This window comes from Salmo trutta, chromosome 16 (genome assembly GCF_901001165.1).
Source record: "Salmo trutta chromosome 16, fSalTru1.1, whole genome shotgun sequence".
In the NCBI taxonomy this organism is placed as follows: Eukaryota; Metazoa; Chordata; class Actinopteri; order Salmoniformes; family Salmonidae; genus Salmo; species Salmo trutta.
This window is the reverse complement of record NC_042972.1, coordinates 15,261,719-15,285,925: the sequence shown is the minus strand read 5'-3', so window position 1 is coordinate 15,285,925 and position 24,207 is coordinate 15,261,719. Positions and strand designations below refer to the sequence as shown.

The 24,207-nt window shown below is 46.6% G+C and overlaps 1 protein-coding gene across 1 annotated transcript in view; it reads left to right on the top strand.

The window, feature by feature from the left end:
- The first annotated feature begins 443 nt into the window (after positions 1-443).
- The window catches only part of LOC115150162 (tensin-2-like), a 39,744-nt gene continuing 15,980 nt past the window's right edge, over positions 444-24,207 (top strand). The window contains exons 1-11 of the mRNA XM_029693143.1: positions 444-727; positions 909-955; positions 5,190-5,367; positions 6,381-6,431; positions 17,663-17,785; positions 17,894-17,958; positions 18,040-18,120; positions 18,263-18,378; positions 18,893-18,953; positions 19,469-19,544; positions 19,836-19,965. Coding sequence (XP_029549003.1) covers positions 656-727; positions 909-955; positions 5,190-5,367; positions 6,381-6,431; positions 17,663-17,785; positions 17,894-17,958; positions 18,040-18,120; positions 18,263-18,378; positions 18,893-18,953; positions 19,469-19,544; positions 19,836-19,965 — 1,000 coding nt within the window. The 5' untranslated portion in view covers positions 444-655. The remainder of the gene's footprint in view (positions 728-908; positions 956-5,189; positions 5,368-6,380; positions 6,432-17,662; positions 17,786-17,893; positions 17,959-18,039; positions 18,121-18,262; positions 18,379-18,892; positions 18,954-19,468; positions 19,545-19,835; positions 19,966-24,207) is intronic.

The window sequence follows — 24,207 nt, the reverse complement described above, 5'->3', positions numbered from 1 at the left end:
CGCCCCTCTAGTCTGTCATATGGAAAGGTACTCTGGAGTCACGCCCCTCTAGTCTGTCATATGGAAGGGGTACTCTGGAGTCACGCCCCTCTAGTCTGTCATATGGAAGGGGTACTCTGGAGTCACGCCCCTCTAGTCTGTCATATGGAAGGGGTACTCTGGAGTCACGCCCCTCTACTCTGTCATATGGAAGTTGTACTCTGGAGTCACGCCCCTCTAGTCTGTCATATGGATGGGGTACTCTGGAGTCACGCCCCTCTAGTCTGTCATATGGAAGGGGCACTCTGGAGTCACGCCCCTCTACTCTGTCATATGGAAGGGGTAAATCTCTGAAGACAGCATGACAGCATCAGTGGTTCCTCTCCAGCCTTTGAGAGTGAGAGAATCCCCTCCATTAGCACACTTCCCTCTCTCATCCCCCTATCCTGTTCATTCCTCCTCCTAGACAGAGCCCAATAACTATCTATCTGCTGAGCCACATGACTTGGCATAAAGTGTCTGTGTGGTCAGCATGTGTGTATGGAGGAGAATGTTTTTAGTTACCATCATTATGCAACAGGTATCTTCTGTATGACATATGTATGATATTTAAGTCCTTTATACCCCTATGTATTAATAAAGTACAGTACTCTATATTCAAAAAGTGTTTGTATTGATGTGTAGATGTTGTACTTACCTGTGTTGTGTCTTTCAGGTGACACCCACCTGCGTCCCAGCCCCAGACCTGGTGAGATTCATTTAACTCTGTCCTCCTGCCTTCATGTCGTTCTTGTTTTGCTTTGTTTTAACTTAGTTTGGCATTAGTAAGGTGTTCTCCACTCTGTCTTTACATTCTGATACTCACTGCGGTACTGTACTACAAAAGCCCCAAACTAAAATAGTTGATCTCTTTCCCTCATTCTAAGCAGGGCTCCACAAAGTCTCCGTCCCAGAAGAAGAGGAACTTCCTTCCCAGGTACCAAACACATTTTTACTAGTGAAGGACTTGTTCTCTTTCTACGCTGAACAAAAATATAAATGCAACGCACAACAATTTCAAAGATTTGACTGAGTTCCACTTCATATAAGGAAATCAGTTGATTGAAATTAATTAATTAGGCCCTAATCACATGACTGGGAATACAGATATGTATCTGTTGGTCACAGATACCTTAAAAAAGGTAGGGGCATTGATCAGAAAACCAGTTAGTCCCTGGTGTGACCACTATTTGCCTCATGCAGCGCGACACATCTCCTTAGCAAAGAGTTGATCAGGCTGTTGATTGTGGCCTATGGAATGTTATCCCACTCCTCTTCAATGGCTGTGCGAAGGTGCTGGATAACGCGGGAACTAGAACACGGTGTTGTACACGTCAACCCAGAGCATCCCAAACATGCTCAATGGGTGACATGTCTGGTGAGTATGCAGGCCATGGAAGAACTGGGACATTTTCAGCTTCCAGGAATTGTGTACAGATCCTTGCGACATGGGGCATGCATTATCATGCTAAAACATGAGGTGATGGTGGTGGCTGAATGGCACGACAATGTGTCTCAGGATCTCGTCACGTTATCTCTGTGCATTCAAATTGCCATCGATAAAATGCAATTGTGTTCATTGACCATAGATTATTCCTGCCCATGCCACTTCCCCAGCACCACCATGGGGCACTCTGTTCAAACTGCTCGCCCACACAATGCCATCTGCCCGGTACAATTGAAACCGAGCAAACGTCTCCAGCGTGCCAGTGGCCATCGAATGTGAGCATTTGCCACAGAAGTCGGTTATGAGGCAAAACTGCAGTCAGGTCAAGACCCTGGTGAGGACGACGAGCATGCAGATGAGCTTCGCTGAGACGGTTTCTTACAGTTTGTTCAGAAATTCTTTGCTTGTGCAAACCCAGTTTCATCAGCTGTCTGGGTGGCTGGTCTCAGACAATCTACAGTTGTGAGGCCGGTTGGACGTACTGCCAAATTCTCTAAACGACGATGGAGGCGGATTATGGTAGAGAAATGAACATTAAATTCTTTGGCAAGAGCTCTGGTGGACATTCCTGCAATCAGCATGCCAATTGCATGTGCCCTCAAATCTTGAGACATCTGTGGCATTGTGTTGTGACAAAACTACACATTTTAGAGTGGCCTTTTATTGTCTCCAGCGCAAGGTGCACCTGTGTAATGATCATGCTGTTTAATCAGTTTCTTGATATGTCACACCTGTCAGGTGGATGGATTATCTTGGCAAAGCAGAAATGCTACTAACAGGGATGTAAACAAATTTGCGCCCCAAATTTGAGAGAAATTAGCTTTTTGTGCGTACAGAACATTTCTGGGATATTTTATTTCAGCTCATGAAACATGGGACCAACACTTTACATGTTGTTTATTATTTTTGTTCAGTGAATGACTTGTTATATTTCTACTGTAAGGGCTGTCGTTGGAAGAAGACCAAAATGCAGCGGAGTTAGTGTTCGTCATATTTTTAATTACGGCAAGAACACTATACAATACAAAACAATAAACAGACAACCAAAACAGTCCTGTCACGTTTAACACAGTAACACGAACAGAAACAATTACCCACAAAACCCCAACGGAAAAACATGCACTTATGTGTGACTCCCAATCAACAGCAACGAACTTCAGCTGTGCCTGATTTGGGAGCCACACACACACACACACACACACACGGCCCAAAACAAAGAAATACAAACACATAGAACGCCCACCCAATGTAACACCCTGGCCTAACCAAAATAAAGAACAAAAAACCCCTCTGTGGCCAGGGCGTTACATCTACTTAGTAGTGAAGGACGTGTTCTCTTTCAGTCAGTAGTGAAGGACTTGGGACAAGATTCAATCCGTTGCAGGTAGTGTATTATTTACTCAGGAGTGTGAGTGTGGAGTGATTTAGATTTATTAGGATCCACATTAACCAACGCCAATGGAGACAGCTAGTCTTACTGGGGTCTGACACATAACGAAAAATACATTACAGACAAAATACTTTACAATTTGCATGAATGTGAAAACATCAACGTGTGTGTGTGTGTGTGTGTGTGTGTGTGTGTGTGTGTGTGTGTGTGTGTGTGTGTGTGTGTGTGTGTGTGTGTGTGTGTGTGTGTGCACATTTAACAGTTACACATACAGTACCAGTCAAAAGTTTGGACACAACAACTCAATCAAGGGTTTTTCTTTATGTTTACTATTTTCTACATTGTAGAATAATAGTGAAGACATCAAAACTGTTAAATATATATGGAATCATGTAGTAACCAAAGAAGTGTTAAACAAATCAAAATATGTTTTATATTTGAGATTCTTCAAAGTAACCACCCTTTGCCTTGATGACAGCTTTGCACACTCTTGGCATTCTTTCAACCAGCTTCATGAATGCTTGTCCAACAGTCTTGAAGGAGTTCCCACATATGCTGAGCACTTGTTGGCTGCTTTTCTTTCACTCTGCGGTCCAACAAATCCCAAACCATCTCAATTGGGTTGAGGTTGGGTGATTGTGGAGGACAGGTCATCTGATGCAGCACTCCACCACTCTCCTTCTTGGTGAAATAGACCTTACACAGCCTGGAGGTGTGTTTTGGGTCATTGTCCTGTTGAAAAACAAATGATAGTCCCAAGCGCAAACCAGATGGGATGGTGTTTCGCTGCAGAATGCTGTGGTAGACATGCTGGTTAAATGTGCCTTGAATTCTAAATAAATCACTGACAGTGACACCAGCAAAGCATCCCCACACCATCACACCACCTCCTCCATGTTTCATGGTGGGAACCACACATGCGAAGATCATCCGTTCACCTGCTCTGCGTCTCATAAAGACACAGCGGTTGTAACCAAAAATCTCACATTTCGACTCATCAGACCAAAGGACAGATTTCCACCGGTCTAATGTCCAAGACAGTCTCTTCTTCTTATTGGTGTCCTTTAGTAGTGGTTTCTTTGCAGCAGTTAGACCATGAAGGCCTGATTCACCCAGTCTACTCTGAACAGTTGATGTTGAGATGTGTCTGTTACTTGAACTCTGTGAAGCATTTATTTGGGGCTGCAATCTGAGGTGCAGTTAGTTGCTGATTTCTGAGGCTGGTAACTCTAATGAACATCCTCTGCAGCAGAGGTAACTGTGGGTCTTCCATTATTTTGGCGGTCCTCGTGAGAGCCAGTTTCAACATAGCGCGTGATGGTTTTTGCAACTGCATTTGAAGAAACTTTCAAAGTTCTTGACATTTTCCAGATTGACTGACCTTCAGGACTTAAAGTAATGATGGACTGTCATTTTTCTTTGCTTATTTTAGCCGTTCTTGCCATAATATGGACTTGGTCTTTTACCAAATAGGGCTATCTTCTGTATACCAATGCTACCTTGTCACAACACAACTGATTTGCTCAAACACAATAAGAAGAAAAGAAATACCACAATTAACTTTTAACAAGGCACACCTGTTAATTAAAATGCATTCCAGGTGACTACCTCATGAATCTGGTTGAGAGAATTTCAAGAGTGTGCAAAGCTGTCATCAACGCAAAGGGTGGCTACTTTGAAGAATCTCAAATATAAAATATATTTTGATTTGTTTAACACTTTTTTGCTTACTACATGATTCCATATGTGTTATTTAATAGTTTTGATGTCTTCACTATTATTCTACAATGTTTGCTAAGAGCTGGCAGCAAACTGATAGGTCTGCTTTTAGAACCAGTAAAGGTTGCTTTTCCACTCTTGGGTAGCAGAATGATTTTGGCTTCCCACCAGGCCTGAGGACAAAGACTTTCCTCTAGGATCAGATTAAATATAGGAGTGGCTAGAGAGTCAGTTACCATCCTCAGTAGATTTCCATCTAAGTTGTCAATGCCAGGAGGTTTGATCAAAAATAATAAAAATTGTTCCACCTCTCCCACACTAGCTTTACATTGCTTTTCTTTCATTATTAGTTTTTTTATGCATGAGTATGATGGATCACTTTTAGTTGTTGGCATTTCCTGCCTAATTTCGCCCACTCAATGAAGTAATCAAGACCTGGCCAGATGAAAAACGCAAAGTGATTGTTTTTGTTTTTATGGTTTCACAGTAAGAAATGTGAATCTTTGAGTGGGTGGTGAAGGAGAAATGAAGAGAGACAGCAGATGATGGAGAGAGTGATAGAGTAATTGACCCTCTTTCTCCCTTTTCCTCCTTCCCCTCTCTCCTCTCCTCCAGGAGTGTGAATCGTGTGATGGAGAGAGTGATGGCGAGGCACTATGACTTTGACCTCACCTACATCACTGAGCGGATCATCTCTGTCTTCTTTCTGCCTCACCTGGAAGAACAACGTTACCGTGGCAACCTACAGGAAGTGGCTGCTATGCTCAAGTCCAAACATCAAGATAAGTTCCTGGTGAGTTGGGGGGGAAAGGACTACTGTATTTGGAAAAAAGCAATTCACACATCCAAAATGTGAACTGGGTTGGCAACTAAGCAGACTGAAACAGGGAGGGAGGACTACGCTCTTTTAAATGTTCTTGCAAATCTTTTTCAAACTTTTGCGTGCGCTAATGAACATGACCCTGGTGCTGGGAACATCAGTCGATACATATGTATAAAAAGAAGCCCACATACCGTATTGCCACTCCGCAAAGTTCATTTATCTAATCACACCACCGTGAGAGGACTGCTGTGGGTGCAGGCTTTTTCTCCTGCCAAGCAGTAACACTCCTAATTCAATTTATCAAATAATCATTGTCCTGATTTAAGGCTTTGATTTTTGGAATTGGGCGTTTTACTACTCGGGTGAAGCAAATACCGGCATCCACAACGGCCCTTACAAGGTAAGGTTTCCCACTTCTGTCCATATGGAGATAAAATGGACATTTAAATGGAATACATTTATTGAATGATCCATTTTATCAAACATTATACTCACAAATTGCAATGAAATGGAGATCACATTTCATTTGAAACAGATTTTAATTTCTCCCTTACACTTTTATAATACCAAAAACAAAGGTTTGTTTGTTTGTTTGTTTGTTTGTTTGTTTACTTGTTCTGGTAGAAATGTAATGATCCGTGAACAATAGTGTTTTGTATCGTAACCTGCAAACCATTGAGCTAATGCCATCTTCTTCCATTAGTCTTTTATATAGCTACTAAATGACCATTAGTCATGCTTACATTCTGTTTCGGTATTAACTACATTACTGTGTGGTGTTATGAAGAAGCAATGCAAACAGTATATTGTTCTTTGTAAATAAACGCTCATTGTTTTGTTTCCTCTAATCACATACGTGACGTGCATTTTTGCCACACAACTTGCAGTCAACGTTGAGACAATGTTGTGTGGTGGTTGTGTGCTTGCTGGGTATGACATTGTTGATTTCCTCATCTTTTTGTCTCAACATCTACCTCTCCCAGCTCTTAAACCTTTCTGAGAAGCGTCATGACATCACACGACTCAACCCCAAGGTAGGTTGACTACATACACACTAGGGCTGACCCCATTTAGTCAACTGGTCGATAGGCTGTTGGTCGGCCAAGATTTTTTTAGTCAAACAGTCGCAAATATATAAATCAGACAGGTGTCACGATGTCTGATTCATGCCTGTGTGAGTGGACTAATCCATTGTGGAGGATGCGGGGATGGCACACCAGTATCACCAGTAGTACATTTACCGTTAATTGCCATAATCTCTAATCTACAATGTTTGTTTGGTTACGGTAATTTCTGTTAATGCATTCAATATATTATTATTAGTCTTTTACCGTTCCCATTGTCAGAGTGGACACGTTGTTTTCAGACCGCACCACCTAGGCATTTCATTCCATTTACGAGTTGTCAATTTATGAATTATTTTATTTGTAGCGCTCCTGTCAGTGTTGAGTAAGGGCGCGCACCTGATTATGCATAGAAGTAGGCCTAGGCTACATGGCCTGCGCGCAAATATAGGCCTATAAAATGTGCCCATCTGGGGATCTGTTAGCATTTTTATATATATGTATATTTTATTTCAAAGGATTTTCTTTTGCAATTTTGTACAAACAAAAGCACACAAGAAAAAAAAGGAAAGAAAAACACAGCTGCCAGACATATGAAATGAAGTATTGCTTAGGCAAGACATGGGACAACAAGAGAAAAACAATGACAGTTACAACAGCAGTAAGGGTTCCTAGTCAGTTTTCAAAGTCAGTCTCTGTCCAGACGGTCCAGAAACAGAACCCAAACCTTGAGAAATCTGTTGGAGGAGTTTGTCCTAAAAAAACAAATATTTTCCAAGTTAATTGTGTTAATCATTTCTGCTGGCCATCTACTGAAGCAAGGGGGGGTGGGTGACTTCCATTCTGTGAGGATTTATTTTTTGCAACCATCATTCCAAACATCAGAGCCTGTTGTTCCTCAAACGACGATCTTAGAACAGACTCTGAGCAGCCAAAGAGAGTGAGTTCTGCGTCTGGGTCAATGGCCCTCTCATATACAGTTGAAGTCGGAAGTTTACATTAGGTTAGAGTCATTAAAACTTGTTTTCCAACCACTCCACAAATTTCTTGTTAACAAACTATAGTTTTGGCAAGTCGGTTAGGACATCGACTGTGTGCATGACACAAGTAATTTTTCCAACACTTGTTTACAGACAGAATATTTAACTTATAATTCACTGTATCACAATTCCAGTGGGTCAGAAGTTAACTAAATTGACTGTGCCTTTAAACAGCTTGGAAAATTCCAGAAATTATGTCATGGCTTTAGAAGCTTCTGATAGATTAATTGTCATAATTTGAGTCAATTGGAGGTATACCTGTGGATGTATTTCAAGCCCTACCTTCAAACTCAGTGCCTCTTTGCTTGACATCATGGGAAAATCAAAAGAAATCAGCCAAGACCTCAGAAAAAAAGTGTAGACCTCCACAGGTCTGGTTCATCCTTGGGAGCAATATCCAAATGCCTGAAAGTACCACGTTCATCTGTTCAAACAATAGTACGCAAGTATAAACACCATGCGACCACGCTGCCATCATACCGCTCAGGGAGGAGACGCGTTTTGTCTCCTAGAGATGAACGTACTTTGGTGCGAAAAGTGCAAATCAATCCCAGAACAGCAGCAAAGGACCTTGTGAAGATGCTAGAGGAAACAGGTACAAAAGTATCTATATCCACAGTAAAACGAGTCCTAAATCGACATAACCTGAAAGACTTGTGTTCCATATTTAGCCACTGCCCAGTTGCCAGTACGTTAATGCTCTGGCATTTGCAGCCCAGTAATAATGCTTGACGATGGTTAGGCCTAAGCCGCCACTTTCCTTGGGCTTTTGCAAGTGGGCTATACGAATACGGTGGTTTTTGTAACCCCAGACAAATTACAAGATTGTAATTTGAGTCCAAAGTCTTAAAAAATGATTAGGTAATACAAATTGGGAGAATCTGGCAAAGATAAAGGAACCTGGGGAGAAAAAAACATTTTTATGGCATTAATACGCCACATCATAGAAAGAGACAGTATTCTCCAGCTCTCCATGTTTTGTTTTAGCTTTGCAACCAGTTCACTGTAGTTTAGCTTGAAGATGAGCTTTGGATTTCTAGGTATTTTTAGTCCCAGTTAAGTTAAGTGGTCATGCACCACTTTAAATGGTGTCCTATCTAGCTCCCTTGTTGTAAAATTATCTGCGATACACATGAGATCACTTTTTCCCCAATTTATTGAATAGCCAGATAGTTTGCCAAATGAATTGATTAAGTCTAGAGGTTTAGGGACAGAGGCTACCGGGTCCAAGAGGTATAAAAGTACATTGTCTGCATATAATGAAATACGACTTGTCTGCATATAACGAAATATGTTTCCTACTTTAAGACCTTGGATATTAGGATGAGCCCTTATTTTTGTCGCCAGGGGTTTAAGGGTGACAGCGAAGAGCAAAGGACTGAGTGGGCAACCCTTAGACAGATCTATGTAGTTCAAAGGGACTGGATTTGTTGCTGTTGGTCAGAATAGAGGATGTTGGGCAGGCGTAGAGCATTTTGACCCAGGTGATAAATGAGTCGCCAAATCCAAATCTAGTGAGTGCTTCAAACATATATGACCATTCTATTTGGTAAAATGCTTTTTGAGCATCTAGTGATATAACAGCTGCCCTGGAGCCCCTCCCCTGATTTGCATAAAGAATGTTCAGCAGCCTGCGCACATTAGAAAAAGAGAACCTGCCGGGGATAAACACTGTCTGATCCGGGTGAATAATGGTTGTTACATGTTTGTTCAACCTATCAGCAAGCACTTTGGTGATAATGTTTTTATCAAAATTAAGCAATGCTATTGATCTATAATTTGCAGGATCTGTTGCCTCTGCCTTTTTTCAACAGAACGCAAATAGTGGCTTCTGTTACGGCTTGGTAGTCGTGGAGGAGGAATGAGGCGCAGGAAGCAGCGAACACAGGGTAGTGGTGTTTTTAATATACACTCACAAAAACAAATGTTCCCACACACAGGGGAGAAAGTACATACGGCGTCAAAACAACGTCGACACGAACATAAGCCGTCTGTCAAAGAAACAATCATTAATCCCGCACGAACAGGAGCGGGCCAGCTAAACTAAATAGCCCCTCTAATGGCTAATTGACCACAGGTGTCACAAAATAAAAAAAGGGAAAAGCAAAAGGGAATCGGTGGCAGCTAATAGGCCGGTGACGACGACCGCCGAGCGCCACCCGAGCAGGAGGGGGCGCCACCGTCGGTGGGAATCGTGACAGTACCCCCCTCCTGACGCGCGGCTCCCGCAGCGCGCCGACACCGGCCTCGAGGTCGACCCGGAGGGCGAGGCGCAGGGCGATCCGGACGGAGGTGGTGGAACTCCCTCAACATAGATGGGTCCAGGACGTCCGCCGCCGGCACCCAGCACCTCTCCTCCGGGCCGTACCCCTCCCAGTCAACGAGGTACTGTAGGCCCCTCGCCCGGCGTCTCGAGTCCAGTATGGCCCGTATGCTGTACGCCGGGGACCCCCGATGTCCAGAGGGGGCGGAGGGACCTCCGGCACCTCATCTTCGTGAAGGGGACCAGCTACCACCGGCCTGAGGAGAGACACATGAAACGAGGGGTTAATACGGTAATAGGAAGGGAGTTGCAACCGATAACACACCTCGTTTATCCTCCTCAGGACTTTGAAGGGCCCCACACACTGCGGCCCCAGCTTCCGGCAGGGCACTCGGAGGGGCAGGTTCCGGGTCGAGAGCCAGACCCTGTCTCCCGGTGCGAACACGGGCGCCTCACTGCGGTGGCGGTCAGCACTCCTCTTCTGCCGCGCACTGGCCTCCTTTAGTGAGTCCTGGACGGCTCTCCAGGTCTCCTTGGAGTGCTGGACCCAGTCCTCCACCGCAGGAGCCTCGGTCTGACTCCGGTGCCATGGTGCCAGGACCGGCTGGTAACCTAACACACACTGAAAGGGTGATATGTTAGTAGAGGAGTGGCGAAGTGAGTTCTGGGCTAACTCAGCCCAGGGAATATACCTCGCCCACTCCCCTGGCCGGTCCTGGCAATACGACCTCAGGAACCTGCCCACCTCCTGGTTCACCCTCTCCGCCTGCCTATTGCTCTCGGGGTGATAACCGGAGGTCAAACTGACCGAGACCCCCAGCCGCTCCATAAACGCTTTCCAGACCCTGGATGTGAACTGGGAACCTCGATCAGAGACAATGTCCTCCGGCACCCCGTAGTGCCGGAAGACGTGGGTAAATAGGGCCTCCGCAGTCTGCAGGGCCGTAGGGAGACCGGGCAATGGGAGGAGACGGCAGGACTTAGAGAACCGATCCACAACCACCAGAATCGCCGTGTTCCCCTGAGAGGGGGGAAGATCTGTCAGGAAGTCGATGGACAGGTGCGACCATGGTCGTTGTGGAACGGGGAGGGGCTGTAACTTCCCTCTTGGTAGATACCTAGGAGCCTTACTCTGGGCACACACCGAACAGGAAGAGACATAGGACCTCACGTCCTTAGCTAAGGTGGGCCACCAGTACTTCCCCCTTAGACGCCGCACTGTCCTCACCAGGATGACCCGCAGTGGGTAGCGTGTGCGCCCACCGAATCAAACGATCACGAACACCGAGCGGCACATACATGCGCCCCAAGGGCACCTGCGCAGGCGCAGGTTCTAACACCAATGCCCGCTCGATGTCCGCGTCCACCTCCCATACCACAGGGGCCACCAGCCTAGACGCTGGAATGATGGGAGTTGGATCGATGGGCCGGTCCTCCGTGTCATAGAGACGGGACAGCGCGTCGGCCCTAGTATTCAGGGAACCCGGTCTATAGGAGATGGTAAACCTAAACCGGGCGAAGAACATGGCCCACCTCGCCTGACGTGGATTCAGTCTCCTCGCTGCCCGGATGTACTCCAGGTTTCGGTGGTCGGTCCAGATGAGAAAGGGGTGTTTAGCCCCCTCAAGCCAGTGCCGCCACACCCTCAGAGCTTTAACCACTGCTAGCAACTCCCTGTCCCCCACATCGTAGTTACGCTCCGCCGAACTGAGCTTCTTCGAAAAGAAAGCGCAGGGGCGGAGTTTCAATGGCACACCCGAGCGCTGTGATAGCACGGCACCCACCCCAGCCTCGGACGCGTCCACCTCCACTACGAACGCTAAAGACGGGTCCGGGTGCGCCAACACGGGTGCGTCGGTGAACAGCGTCTTCAACTTCTTGAAGGCTCCGTCCGCCTCCGTCGACCATCGCAAACGCACCGGCCCCCCCCTTCAGCAGTGAGGTAATGGGAGCCGCTACCTGGCCAAAACCCCGGATAAACCTCCGGTAGTAATTGGCAAAGCCTAAATACCGCTGCACCTCCTACACCGTGGTTGGAGTCGGCCAATTACGCACGGCCTTAACGCGGTCACACTCCATCACCACCCCCGTGGTGGAAATGCGATAACCCAGAAAGGAGACGGCTCGTTTGGAAAACTCACACACTTCTCAGCCTTAACGTATAAGTCATGCTCCAGCAGTCTACCAAGCACCTTGCGCACCAGGGACACATGCGCGGAGCGGGTGGCGGAATATATCAGGATGTCATCGATATAGACTATCACGCCCTGCCCGTGCAGGTCCCTGAGAATCTCGTCAACAAAGGATTGAAAGACGGCTGGAGCATTTTTCAACCCATACGGCATGACGAGGTACTCATAATAGCCTGATGTGGTACTAAAAGCGGTTTTCCACTCGTCTCCCTTCTTGATACGCACCAGATTATACGCGCTCCTGAGATCCAGTTTTGTGAAGAACTGTGCTCCGTGAAATGATTCCACCGCCGTAGCGATGAGAGGTAGTGGGTAACTAAACCCCACCGTAATAGCGTTTAGACCTCGGTAATCAATGCACGGACGCAGACCTCCCTCCTTTTTCTTCACAAAAAAGAAACTCGAAGCGGGTGAGATGGAGGGCCGAATGTACCCCTGTCCCAGGGATTCCGTGACATATGTCTCCATAGCCGCAGTCTCCTCCTGTGACAAGGGGTACACGTGACTCCTGGGAAGCGCAGCGTCAACCTGGAGATCTATCGCACAATCCCCCTGTCGATGAGGTGGTAATTTAGTCGCCCTCTTTTTACAAAAAGCGATCGCCAAATCGGCGTATTCAGGGGGAATGCGCACGGTGGACACCTGGTCTGGACTCTCCACCAACGTGGCACCTATGGAAACTCCTAGACACCTACCTGAACACTCCTCTGACCACCCCTGGAGAACCCCCTGTTTCCACGAAATACGGGGATTGTGACCAGCCAGCCAGGGGACCCCCAGCACCACCGGAAACGCAGGCGAATCAATAAGGAAAAAACTAATGCGTTCCTTATGATTCCCCTGCGTTACCATGTCCAGTGGCACCGTAGACTCCCTGACTAACCCTGACCCTAATGGCCGGCTATCTAGGGAGTGCACAGGGAAAGGGGAATCTATCGGCACCCGCGGAATGCCCAGCTTAATGGCAAGTCCACGGTCCATAAAATTCCCAGCTGCGCTTGAATCGACTAGCGCCCTATGCTGGGAAGAGGGAAAAAATTTAGTAAACAAAACAGGTAAAAACACGTGACCAACAGGGGGTTCTGGGTGAATCTGGTGCTGACTCACCTGAGGTGACCGAGAAGTGTTCTGCCTGCCATCTCGACTCCCAGACTGGCTCCTCCTGCACCGGTCGGCCGTGTGTCCTCTCCGACCACAGCTGGTGCAGGAGGAGCCACCTCCTCCGGTGCCCCTTTGCACGGCCCCCCCTACCTCCATAGGGGTAGGGGCGGGGGTGCACAGGGGTGGAACGGGCAGGACCCTCTCCGAACGCCCGCGGGCAGCCAGCAAATTGTCCAGTCGTATGAACATATCTATGAGCTCGTCCAGGGACAGAGCTGTGTCCCGACAGGCCAGCTCCCTGCGGACGTCCGCCCGGAGACTGCAGCGGTAGTGGTCTATGAGGGCCCTGTCGTTCCACCCCGCCCCAGCAGCCAAGGTCCTGAACTCCAGCGCGAAGTCCTGGGCACTCCTCGTCTCCTGCCTGAGGTGGAACAGCCGTTCACCCGCCGCTCTTCCTTCCGGAGGGTGGTCGAACACGGCCCGAAAGCGGCGGGTGAACTCTGGGTAGTGGTCCCTCGCCGAGTCTGGACCGTTCCAGACCACATTAGCCCACTCCAGAGCTCGGCCCGTCAGGCAGGAAACGAGGGCACTCACGCTCTCCTCCCCCGTGGGAGCAGGTCTGACGGTGGCCAGGTACAGCTCAAGCTGGAGCAAAAATCCCTGGCACCCAGCCGCCGCCCCATCGTACTCCCTCGGGAGCGCCAAACGAAGCGCGCCAGAGCCAGACGTCATGGGGGGCGAAGATGGCTGTATCGGGGGAAGTGGAGGTGGAGAGAGGATACCACTTCTCTCCCATCGGTCCATCCTCTCCATCATCTGGTCCATTGCCGATCCGATGCGATGGAGGACTGTCGTGTGGTGGAGTACGCGTTCCTCCATCGAGGGCAGAGGAGTGGCCGCTGCTCCCGCTGATTCCATGCCTTTTATCTTGGTGCGGGATTCTGTTACGGCTTGGTAGTCGTGGAGTAGGAATGAGGCGCAGGAAGCAGCGAACACAGGGTAGTGGTGTTTTTAATATACACTCACACAAAAACAAATGTTCCCACACACAGGGGAGAAAGTACATACGGCGTCAAAACAACGTCGACACGAACATAAGCCGTCTGTCAAAGAAACAATCATTAATCCCGCACGAACAGGAGCGGGCCAGCTAAACTAAATAGCCCCTCTAATGGCTAATTGACCACAGGTGTCACAAAATAAAAAAAGGGAAAAGCAAAAGGCAATCGGTGGCAGCTAATAGGCCGGTGACGACGACCGCCGAGCGCCACCCGAGCAGGAGGGGGCGCCACCGTCGGTGGGAATCGTGACAGCTTCATACAATGATTTTGGCAAAATATAATTTTCTGTTGAATCAGTGGACATCCTGAGTAAGAAGGGTGAGAGCTTCACTGAAGGTTTTATAAAATTCACAGCCAAAACCATCCGGGCCTGCAGCCTTTCCAGGTGGGAGAGCTTTTATTGCCTCCATTATTTCCACTGTTGTGAAATTTGAGTTAAATAATTTTTTGTCTCTATCATCAAGTTTTGGCAGGCTGACGGAATCAAAGAAGGCTGATACATCAGTTCCAGAAGCATCGGATCTGGAAGAATATAACTCTGAGTAAAATTCTTTGAAGCAGTTGTTTATCTTTTTAGGGTCTGTCAGCAAAGTACGCGCCTTAGACCAGATTTCATGGATTGCTGTATTTGCCTGTGCGCCCTTTAGTTGTCTGGGGACAAACCTTTCCGGTTTGTCCCCTAGTTCAAATTGTTTTTGTCTCAGCTTTAGTAGGAGGTTACTGACCTGTGAACCTGTGAACCAAGAATAGAATTGTATTCAAATTTTAATTTCAAAATATTGTTGTAGTCAACCTGAGAGAATGAAGTTCTGTATGTCTCCTCCAAAACTGGGAGTTTTTTTTATCTATCTCCTCTAACCACTTGCGTTTCCCTTTTTTCTACGGCATACTGAAATAATATGACCTCTTATAACCACTTAAACATTTTCCCATAGTGTAGAATCAGATACCACTCCTGTGTCATTAGTCTTGAGGAACTCATTCAACTTGGCTGTCTGGTCTGTGAGCAAGGAGGGGTTAAAACGGCAACTGTAATTCTGTTTTGGTAAAGAAAGATTGAGGGACAACATAATTGGACTGTGGTCACTTATTATGGTGTTTAGAATTAAGCACATCAGTTTGGAATCTATTAGGAAGTAGTCGATTCTAGAATAAGACTTGACAGTAGAATGAGTAGTCTTTGTCTGTGTGATATTGCGGTCTCCAGATGTCCACTAGATTCCTGGATTTGATTAGATTATTTAGAACCTGGTCAGAGGTGATATTTGAAGGAGTACGTGTAGACAGTCAGTAAAGATACGAAACAAGGTAACAAGTAAAATCACCTCTAAATATTAGATTAGTGGTACTAAGATCTGGGAGCAAATCAAAAACATCAGTAAAGAAATGTGGGTTGTCACTGTTAGGGCCACAGATGTTCAATAGGGTGACAGGATAAGAATTCATGTTCCCTGATACATGTGGGTCTGTAGACATGGAGGAGAGTTGAAAAGGGATGTTTTTACGAAAGAGAGTAGCGACACCTCTAGCTTTGGAGGAGAAGGGTGATTGGTAAACTTGAGAAATTCAGTTGGATCTCAGATGCCGCTGCACCGTGGCTAAAGTGCGTTTCTTGCAGGACAATTATGTCAGCACCAAGGGATTTCAAGTGCTTAAATATCATGCCCCTTTTGCGCACGTGCCCGAGACCGTTCACGTTCCTGGAGACTAATGTAACAGCATTAACATCTGACTGATTCCTGAGATCGGTGTGCACGGTCAATGATGAGGGGCTTTGGAAGTTGTCATAGCCCAGCAGCTTGGGAATGAGCTTGGACACAAACTATGTGGGTTTACCTTGTTCTTTATCCTCCAAAATCCCCACAAGTTTGATGTTCAGCCTGCGACTTCGGCCTTCTAAGTCGAGAACCTTGGTTTCCAGGCCTCCGATCCGGGTGTCATGGTCAGACAGGGCCTCATCGGCTGTGTCCATGCAGCTCTTCAGTTCGGCCTGTGCTGAAACTTTGTTTCGAGCCTGTCAAAGCGATTGTTGATAGTTTTTATTACAGCCTCTTTCATTTGTTGACACATTGCCGTTGCATAATCTTGTTGCTGGGTGTCTGAAGAGTTGTCATCTTCAGTACTCAATGGCGCTAGCTGCTGCTTGTTGGGCCTGGGCCTTTGTAGACTGCGTTAGCTGTTCTGTTGGTTTTCGTCGCCATATTTCACTTTTTCGCTGATAGGTTAGTGCCTGGGTTATGTACTAAACAATGTGTATATATTTTAGCAAATTTGGAACTAAAACGGTAACAGTTAAAGATTTCAAAATAAGCGGAGAGGAGATCTGAAGAAACGCTTGTACTCCATACGCATGCGCACTAGCGCCCCGATCTGACAGTATTTCTGATTGTCTTAACTCACCACCACTGTGGAGCTTCTTAAATATGTTTTTCTTCACCTCATATAGCAAGTAAACAAAGTCTGTTTTTACATCAATTGAGAATGACAATAGTTCCTCAATGTAGCCTATTTGAAAAATCTTTCCAGCATTTCTTTCCAGGAAAATAATGTTGTGCTCGGTCATAAGATAGGCCTACCTGATTACTTCTTATCCCTTGCGCAAATAGCCTACAACTTTGGCTGTCCGGAGCTCACTGGCTCAGGAAACTCTGAGTGCCCAAAATATTTTATACAATGTTGCAAGTTTGCTAGCATAAGCTTCAGGCTGGACCCAACATGTTTCAAGTTCCTTGCAAACAGGCCATACGTAACCACTGTGATTTTATAGGATATTTATTTTTATCAGGATATTTTTTTACATGCAGGGTGCAATGTTATATTGGTTGGCTTTATGTAGGCTATTTTTACCTAGTTGGTAATTACAATAGAAGTTACTTTTAGAATTTTGATTAACCACATGATAATGATTTTGAGATACGAAGACTTTATTCTAATTTAAATTAAACTGTTCCACGAAAATGTGCATATGGAAATCCTAAAAGGCATGCAGATCGGTAGAAATAAATTGGCACTCCAAATGGAAAAGGGTGACAATCCCTGGTGTAGCCTATCATCTACCAGCAACATCAGGAGCTTAATGGCAGAATCTGATTAGGCTATCTTAATCTCTGGCTCCCTATTGAGTAATTTGTGTGTCTTAGTTATTTAATCGCAGTGTGCTTAAAGCATCAGACAAGCTCAGTAGCCTACATATAGTTGGTTTTATTAAAACACATAGGGTGTGTCTATATAGGGAAAAATACACATTTAAAAATGTAGACCAATCGATTTGTCGGAAGAACAGACCAATCCAGGTCGACCAAGATTTTTTTTTAGTTGGGGACAGACCTAATAAACACACACTTCAGAGTGCTACTAGTCCAGTGTTCATGTGTGAATAAGTCGATAAATAATAGCCTGGTCCACATCTGTTTGTGCTGTCTTGCCAACTACTATGGTCATATTATCATTCCAAACATGACAATATACTGGCAAGAAAGTACAAACAAGTCTGGGAGCAGGCTAACTAAATAGCCCTCAGAACCTAAAATGTTCTCATCTTCAGGTTGAAGACTTTGGTTGGCCTGACCTGCACGCCCCTCCACTAGACAAGATCTGTGCCATGTGTAAGGTCATGGAGACCTGGCTGACCTCTGACCCCAGCAATGTGGTCGTCCTTCACTGCAAGGTCAGGGAGGGTTTAGTGATGTGTTGTATTGTGTTATGTTTTCTGTTCAAATATCTCCAGATATCTTACATCTATCTCTCTTGTATTTATTTTTTCTCTCTCTCTCAGGGAAACACAGGGAAGATGGGGGTCATTGTGGGTGCCTTCATGCACTACAGCAAGATCTCTGCAGGGTATGTGATGAGTGTGTGTGTGGGGGGGGGGGGGGGGGGGGGGGGGTAGCCTGTTTATTGATAGCCTGTATGTGTGTGTAGGGCGGACCAGGCTCTGACCACTCTGGCCATGAGGAAGTTCTGTGAGGATAAAGTCTCCTCGCTACAGCCCTCCCAGAACAGGTAAGAACATCTCCCCTCTATCTCTTTCTCTTATGCCATGCAACTTTCCTGCATATTCCTCCCATTTCTCCTCCTTCCTGTGTGTTTTACTCCTAATTTTATACCCCCGTCTCTCTCTTGCGCTCTCTCCTCTCCTCCCCAGGTATATGTACTACTTTGGGGGTCTGCTGTCGGGGGCGATCAAGATGAACAGCAGTCCTCTGTACCTTCACCATGTTCTGATCCCCAGCCTGCCCAACTTCCAGGCAGCAGGCGGAGGTCAGTGTCCTACTGTAGAATGTGATGTAGTACACTATAATGTCAAATCTGTGTTGTTTCAACTTGAAAATATAAATTAGCACGATGCCTAATGGTTATAATTTAAGTAAACTCAGAAGATCAAGTTTAGTCAAATGAAAGTTCAAATGTGTGTAGTAACTCTTCTTTTCAAGGTGAAACAACAGAAAATGTTGAGATGGAACTTATTAGTTTAGTACTGGTAGGAGTATCAACATTAGTATTTTTAGAACGATCAACTAGTATTTTTTGTTTAGTACTGTTAGGAGTATCAACATTAGTATTTTTTGTTTAGTACTGTTAGGTGTATAAACATTTGTATTTTTAGAATGATCAACTAGTATTTTTAGTTTAGTCATTTTTGAATTATCAACTAGTGTTTTTATTTAACTTCAAAACTTTGAGGGGATAGATTTCAACTCCTTTAATGACATCACATCAACACCCTCTTTCTCCCCCTGTTGTCTCCTTCTTTCTCACACTTCTCTCTGCGCAGGTTACTATCCTTTCCTGAAGATCTACCAGTCTCTACAGCTGGTCTACACCTCGGGCATCTAGTGAGCTAATTAATGTTGTTAACGGTGATTGTGGTGAATAATAGCATATGGTCTCTAGTGTGTTTTTCACTGTGTTCCCTTTCCACCGTCACACACAGTTGGTACTTGTGTACCTTTGTTGGGACTTGTTTATACTGTTTATACGTGCTACTGTCTGTGTTTACATGTGTGCTGGTTTGAGTTACCTCCAACTGAACATGGTTTACCTGTGTTTTACTATGTTAGCATGTGTTTTGACAATGTTGAGGTGTGTTTTACTATGTTGAGGTGTATTTTGACAATGTTGAGGTGTATTTTGACAATGTTGAGGTGTGTTTTGACAATGTTGAGGTGTGTTTTGACTATGTTGAGGTGTGTTTTGACTATGTTGAGGTGTGTTTTGACTATGCTGAGGCGTGTATTCTGACTGTTGAGGTGTGTTTTACTATGTTGAGGTGTATTTTGACTATGTTGAGGTGTGTTTTGACTATGTTAGCATGTGTTTTGACTATGTTTACGTCTGTCTGTATGCGTAGCGACCCCCAGGGCTCCAGGGCGAGGAAGCTGTATGTGACACTCGAGCCGGCGCTTCTGTTGAAGGGGGACATCATGGTGAGAGAGCACTGTTAGACACAAAATGGATGCCCAGTGGCGAGCTTTCACTCCTGTCAATCATACTCTACTATCTCCTATTTGACCTGTTCTCCTATTGGATTATAGCTACAGAAGTAAACAAACTATCCTCCATGTTGCATTTGAATAAGAATGCAATTGATTAGAGCTTTTGTTGCCAATGTGGCGCAAAAATAAGCATTTACACTCCAAATTGTATTCTCTCCCTCTCTCCCTTCCCACTCTCTATCCCGACCCTCTGTCTCTTCCTCTCCCTCTCTCTCTCTCCAGGTGAAGTGCTACCACCGGCGGCTGCGTGGCTCAGAGAGGGAGGTGGTGTTCAGGCTGCAGTTCCACACCTGTACGGTCCACAGAGCTCAGCTGTGGTTCAGCAAGGGCGAACTGGACCTGGCCTGTGCAGGTACCTTTAACGGGGGTGGAAGAGAGGGGATGTCGGGGAGTTTAGGAAGGAAGGAGGGGAGCAGGGAGAAGGGAATGGTTGTGTTTCAGGATGATATGCAGTTGCTTATTATTGGAGGCAGTCAGATAGATAGACACGCAAGCACGCAGTCTCACTCCTTTGCAAACACACACTTGCTCGCTCACTAACACACACACACACACACACGTACAGAAATCTGACTTGTAGGCAAGACGCAACACAATCTGACAAGAACCAACAGTTTTTATGATACAATTATTTATTTATTTTAAATAGAATATTGATATACAAATAAATAGTTTATTAGCAAACCTATACCTACCAATATCCTAACTGATAGCTCAGAGGCAGAGAGTAAGCCCATCTCCACAGACCCGGGTTCGATCCCAGGCGCACATTTGGCCCAGCGTCGTCCGGGTTAGGGGAGGGTTTGGTAGGTCGGGATTATCTTGTCCCATTGCGCTCTAGCAACTCCTTGTGGTGGGCCAGTACAACACTTGAAGACTGGGGATGGCCTCCTACACTGGAGCAGAATAGAGCAAGGGAGAAGTAGATAGACGGGTATTTACTAAGCTGGTGAATTCAGGCTGAGCTGGTGAAGTCAGGCCAAGGTGGTGAAGTACTTACTAAGCTGGTGAATTCAGGCTGACCTGGTGAAGTCAGGCTGGGGTAGTGAAGTCACTTACTGAGCTGGTGAAGTCAGGCTGGGGTAGTGAAGTCACTTACTGAGCTGGTGAAGTCAGGCTGGGGTGGTGAAGTCACTTACTGAGCTGGTGAAGTCAGGCTGCGGTAGTGAAGTCACTTACTGAGCTGGTGAAGTCAGGCTGAGGTGGTGAAGTCACTTACTGAGCTGGTGAATTCAGGCTGAGCTGGTGAATTCAGGCTGAGCTGGTGAAGTCAGGCTGGGGTAGTGAAGTACTTACTAAGCTGGTGAATTCAGGCTGAGCTGGTGAAGTCAGGCTGACCTGGTGAAGTCAGGATGGAATAGTGAAGTCACTTACTGAGCTGGTGAATTCAGGCTTAGCTGGTGAAGTCAGGTTGAGGTGGTGAAATCACTTACTAAGCTGGTGAAGTCAGGCTGAGCTGGTGAAGTCACTTACTGAGCTGGTGAATTCAGGCTGAGCTGTTGAAGTCAGCCTGAGATGGTGAAGTCACTTACTGAGCTGGTGAAGTCAGGCTGGGGTAGTGAAGTCACTTACTGAGCTGGTGAATTCAGGCTGAGCTGGTGAAGTCAGGCTGAGCTGGTGAAGTACTTACTAAGCTGGTGAATTCAGACTGAGCTGGTGAAGTCAGGCTGGGGTAGTGAAGTACTTACTAAGCTGGTGAATTCAGGCTGACCTGGTGAAGTCAGGCTGGGGTAGTGAAGTCACTTACTGAGCTGGTGAAGTCAGGCTGGGGTAGTGAAGTACTTACTAAGCTGGTGAATTCAGGCTGACCTGGTGAAGTCAGGCTGGGGTAGTGAAGTCACTTACTGAGCTGGTGAATTCAGGCTGAGCTGGTGAAGTCAGGTTGAGGTGGTGAAGTCACTTACTAAGCTGGTGAAGTCAGGCTGAGCTGGTGAAGTCACTTACTGAGCTGGTGAAGTCAGGCTGAGGTGGTGAAGTCACTTACTGAGCTGGTGAAGTCAGGCTGCGGTAGTGAAGTCACTTACTGAGCTGGTGAAGTCAGGCTGGGGTAGTGAAGTACTTACTAAGCTGGTGAATTCAGGCTGACCTGGTGAAGTCAGGCTGGGGTAGTGAAGTCACTTACTGAGCTGGTGAATTCAGGCTGAGCTGGTGAAGTCAGGCTGACCTGGTGAAGTCAGGCTGGGGTAGTGAAGTACTTACTAAGCTGGTGAATTCAGGCTGACCTGGTGAAGTCAGGCTCGGGTAGTGAAGTCACTTACTGAGCTGGTGAATTCAGGCTGAGCTGGTGAAGTCAGGTTGAGGTGGTGAAGTCACTTACTAAGCTGGTGAAGTCAGGCTGAGCTGGTGAAGTCACTTACTGAGCTGGTGAAGTCAGGCTGAGGTGGTGAAGTCACTTACTGAGCTGGTGAAGTCAGGCTGCGGTAGTGAAGTCACTTACTGAGCTGGTGAAGTCAGGCTGGGGTAGTGAAGTACTTACTAAGCTGGTGAATTCAGGCTGACCTGGTGAAGTCAGGCTGGGGTAGTGAAGTCACTTACTGAGCTGGTGAATTCAGGCTGAGCTGGTGAAGTCAGGCTGACCTGGTGAAGTCAGGCTGGGGTAGTGAAGTCACTTACTGAGCTGGTGAAGTCAGGCTGGGGTAGTGAAGTACTTACTAAGCTGGTGAATTCAGGCTGAGCTGGTGAAGTCAGGCTGACCTGGTGAAGTCAGGATGGAGTAGTGAAGTCACTTACTGAGCTGGTGAATTCAGGCTTAGCTGGTGAAGTCAGGTTGAGGTGGTGAAATCACTTACTAAGCTGGTGAAGTCAGGCTGAGCTGGTGAAGTCACTTACTGAGCTGGTGAATTCAGGCTGAGCTGTTGAAGTCAGGCTGAGATGGTGAAGTCACTTACTGAGCTGGTGAAGTCAGGCTGGGGTAGTGAAGTCACTTACTGAGCTGGTGAATTCAGGCTGAGCTGGTGAAGTCAGGCTGAGCCGGTGAAGTACTTACTAAGCTGGTGAATTCAGACTGAGCTGGTGAAGTCAGGCTGGGGTAGTGAAGTACTTACTAAGCTGGTGAATTCAGGCTGACCTGGTGAAGTCAGGCTGGGGTAGTGAAGTCACTTACTGAGCTGGTGAATTCAGGCTGAGCTGGTGAAGTCAGGCTGACCTGGTGAAGTCAGGCTGGGGTAGTGAAGTACTTACTAAGCTGGTGAATTCAGGCTGACCTGGTGAAGTCAGGCTCGGGTAGTGAAGTCACTTACTGAGCTGGTGAATTCAGGCTGAGCTGGTGAAGTCAGTTTGAGGTGGTGAAGTCACTTACTAAGCTGGTGAAGTCAGGCTGAGCTGGTGAAGTCACTTACTGAGCTGGTGAAGTCAGGCTGAGGTGGTGAAGTCACTTACTGAGCTGGTGAAGTCAGGCTGCGGTAGTGAAGTCACTTACTGAGCTGGTGAAGTCAGGCTGGGGTAGTGAAGTACTTACTAAGCTGGTGAATTCAGGCTGACCTGGTGAAGTCAGGCTGGGGTAGTGAAGTCACTTACTGAGCTGGTGAATTCAGGCTGAGCTGGTGAAGTCAGGCTGACCTGGTGAAGTCAGGCTGGGGTAGTGAAGTCACTTACTGAGCTGGTGAAGTCAGGCTGGGGTAGTGAAGTACTTACTAAGCTGGTGAATTCAGGCTGAGCTGGTGAAGTCAGGCTGACCTGGTGAAGTCAGGATGGAGTAGTGAAGTCACTTACTGAGCTGGTGAATTCAGGCTTAGCTGGTGAAGTCAGGTTGAGGTGGTGAAATCACTTACTAAGCTGGTGAAGTCAGGCTGAGCTGGTGAAGTCACTTACTGAGCTGGTGAATTCAGGCTGAGCTGTTGAAGTCAGGCTGAGATGGTGAAGTCACTTACTGAGCTGGTGAAGTCAGGCTGGGGTAGTGAAGTCACTTACTGAGCTGGTGAATTCAGGCTGAGCTGGTGAAGTCAGGCTGAGCCGGTGAAGTACTTACTAAGCTGGTGAATTCAGACTGAGCTGGTGAAGTCAGGCTGGGGTAGTGAAGTACTTACTAAGCTGGTGAATTCAGGCTGACCTGGTGAAGTCAGGCTGGGGTAGTGAAGTCACTTACTGAGCTGGTGAATTCAGGCTGAGCTGGTGAAGTCAGGCTGAGCTGGTGAAGTACTTACTAAGCTGGTGAATTCAGGCTGAGCTGGTGAAGTCAGACTGAGCTGGTGAAGTCAGGCTGGGGTAGTGAAGTACTTACTAAGCTGGTGAATTCAGGCTGACCTGGTGAAGTCAGGCTGGGGTAGTGAAGTCACTTACTGAGCTGGTGAAGTCAGGCTGGGGTAGTGAAGTACTTACTAAGCTGGTGAATTCAGGCTGAGCTGGTGAAGTCAGGTTGAGGTGGTGAAGTCACTTACTGAGCTGGTGAAGTCAGGCTGAGGTGGTGAAGTCACTTACTGAGCTGGTGAAGTCAGGCTGCGGTAGTGAAGTCACTTACTGAGCTGGTGAAGTCAGGCTGGGGTAGTGAAGTCACTTACTGAGCTGGTGAATTCAGGCTGAGCTGGTGAAGTTAGGCTGAGGTGGTGAAGTACTTACTAAGCTGGTGAATTCAGGCTGAGCTGGTGAAGTCAGACTG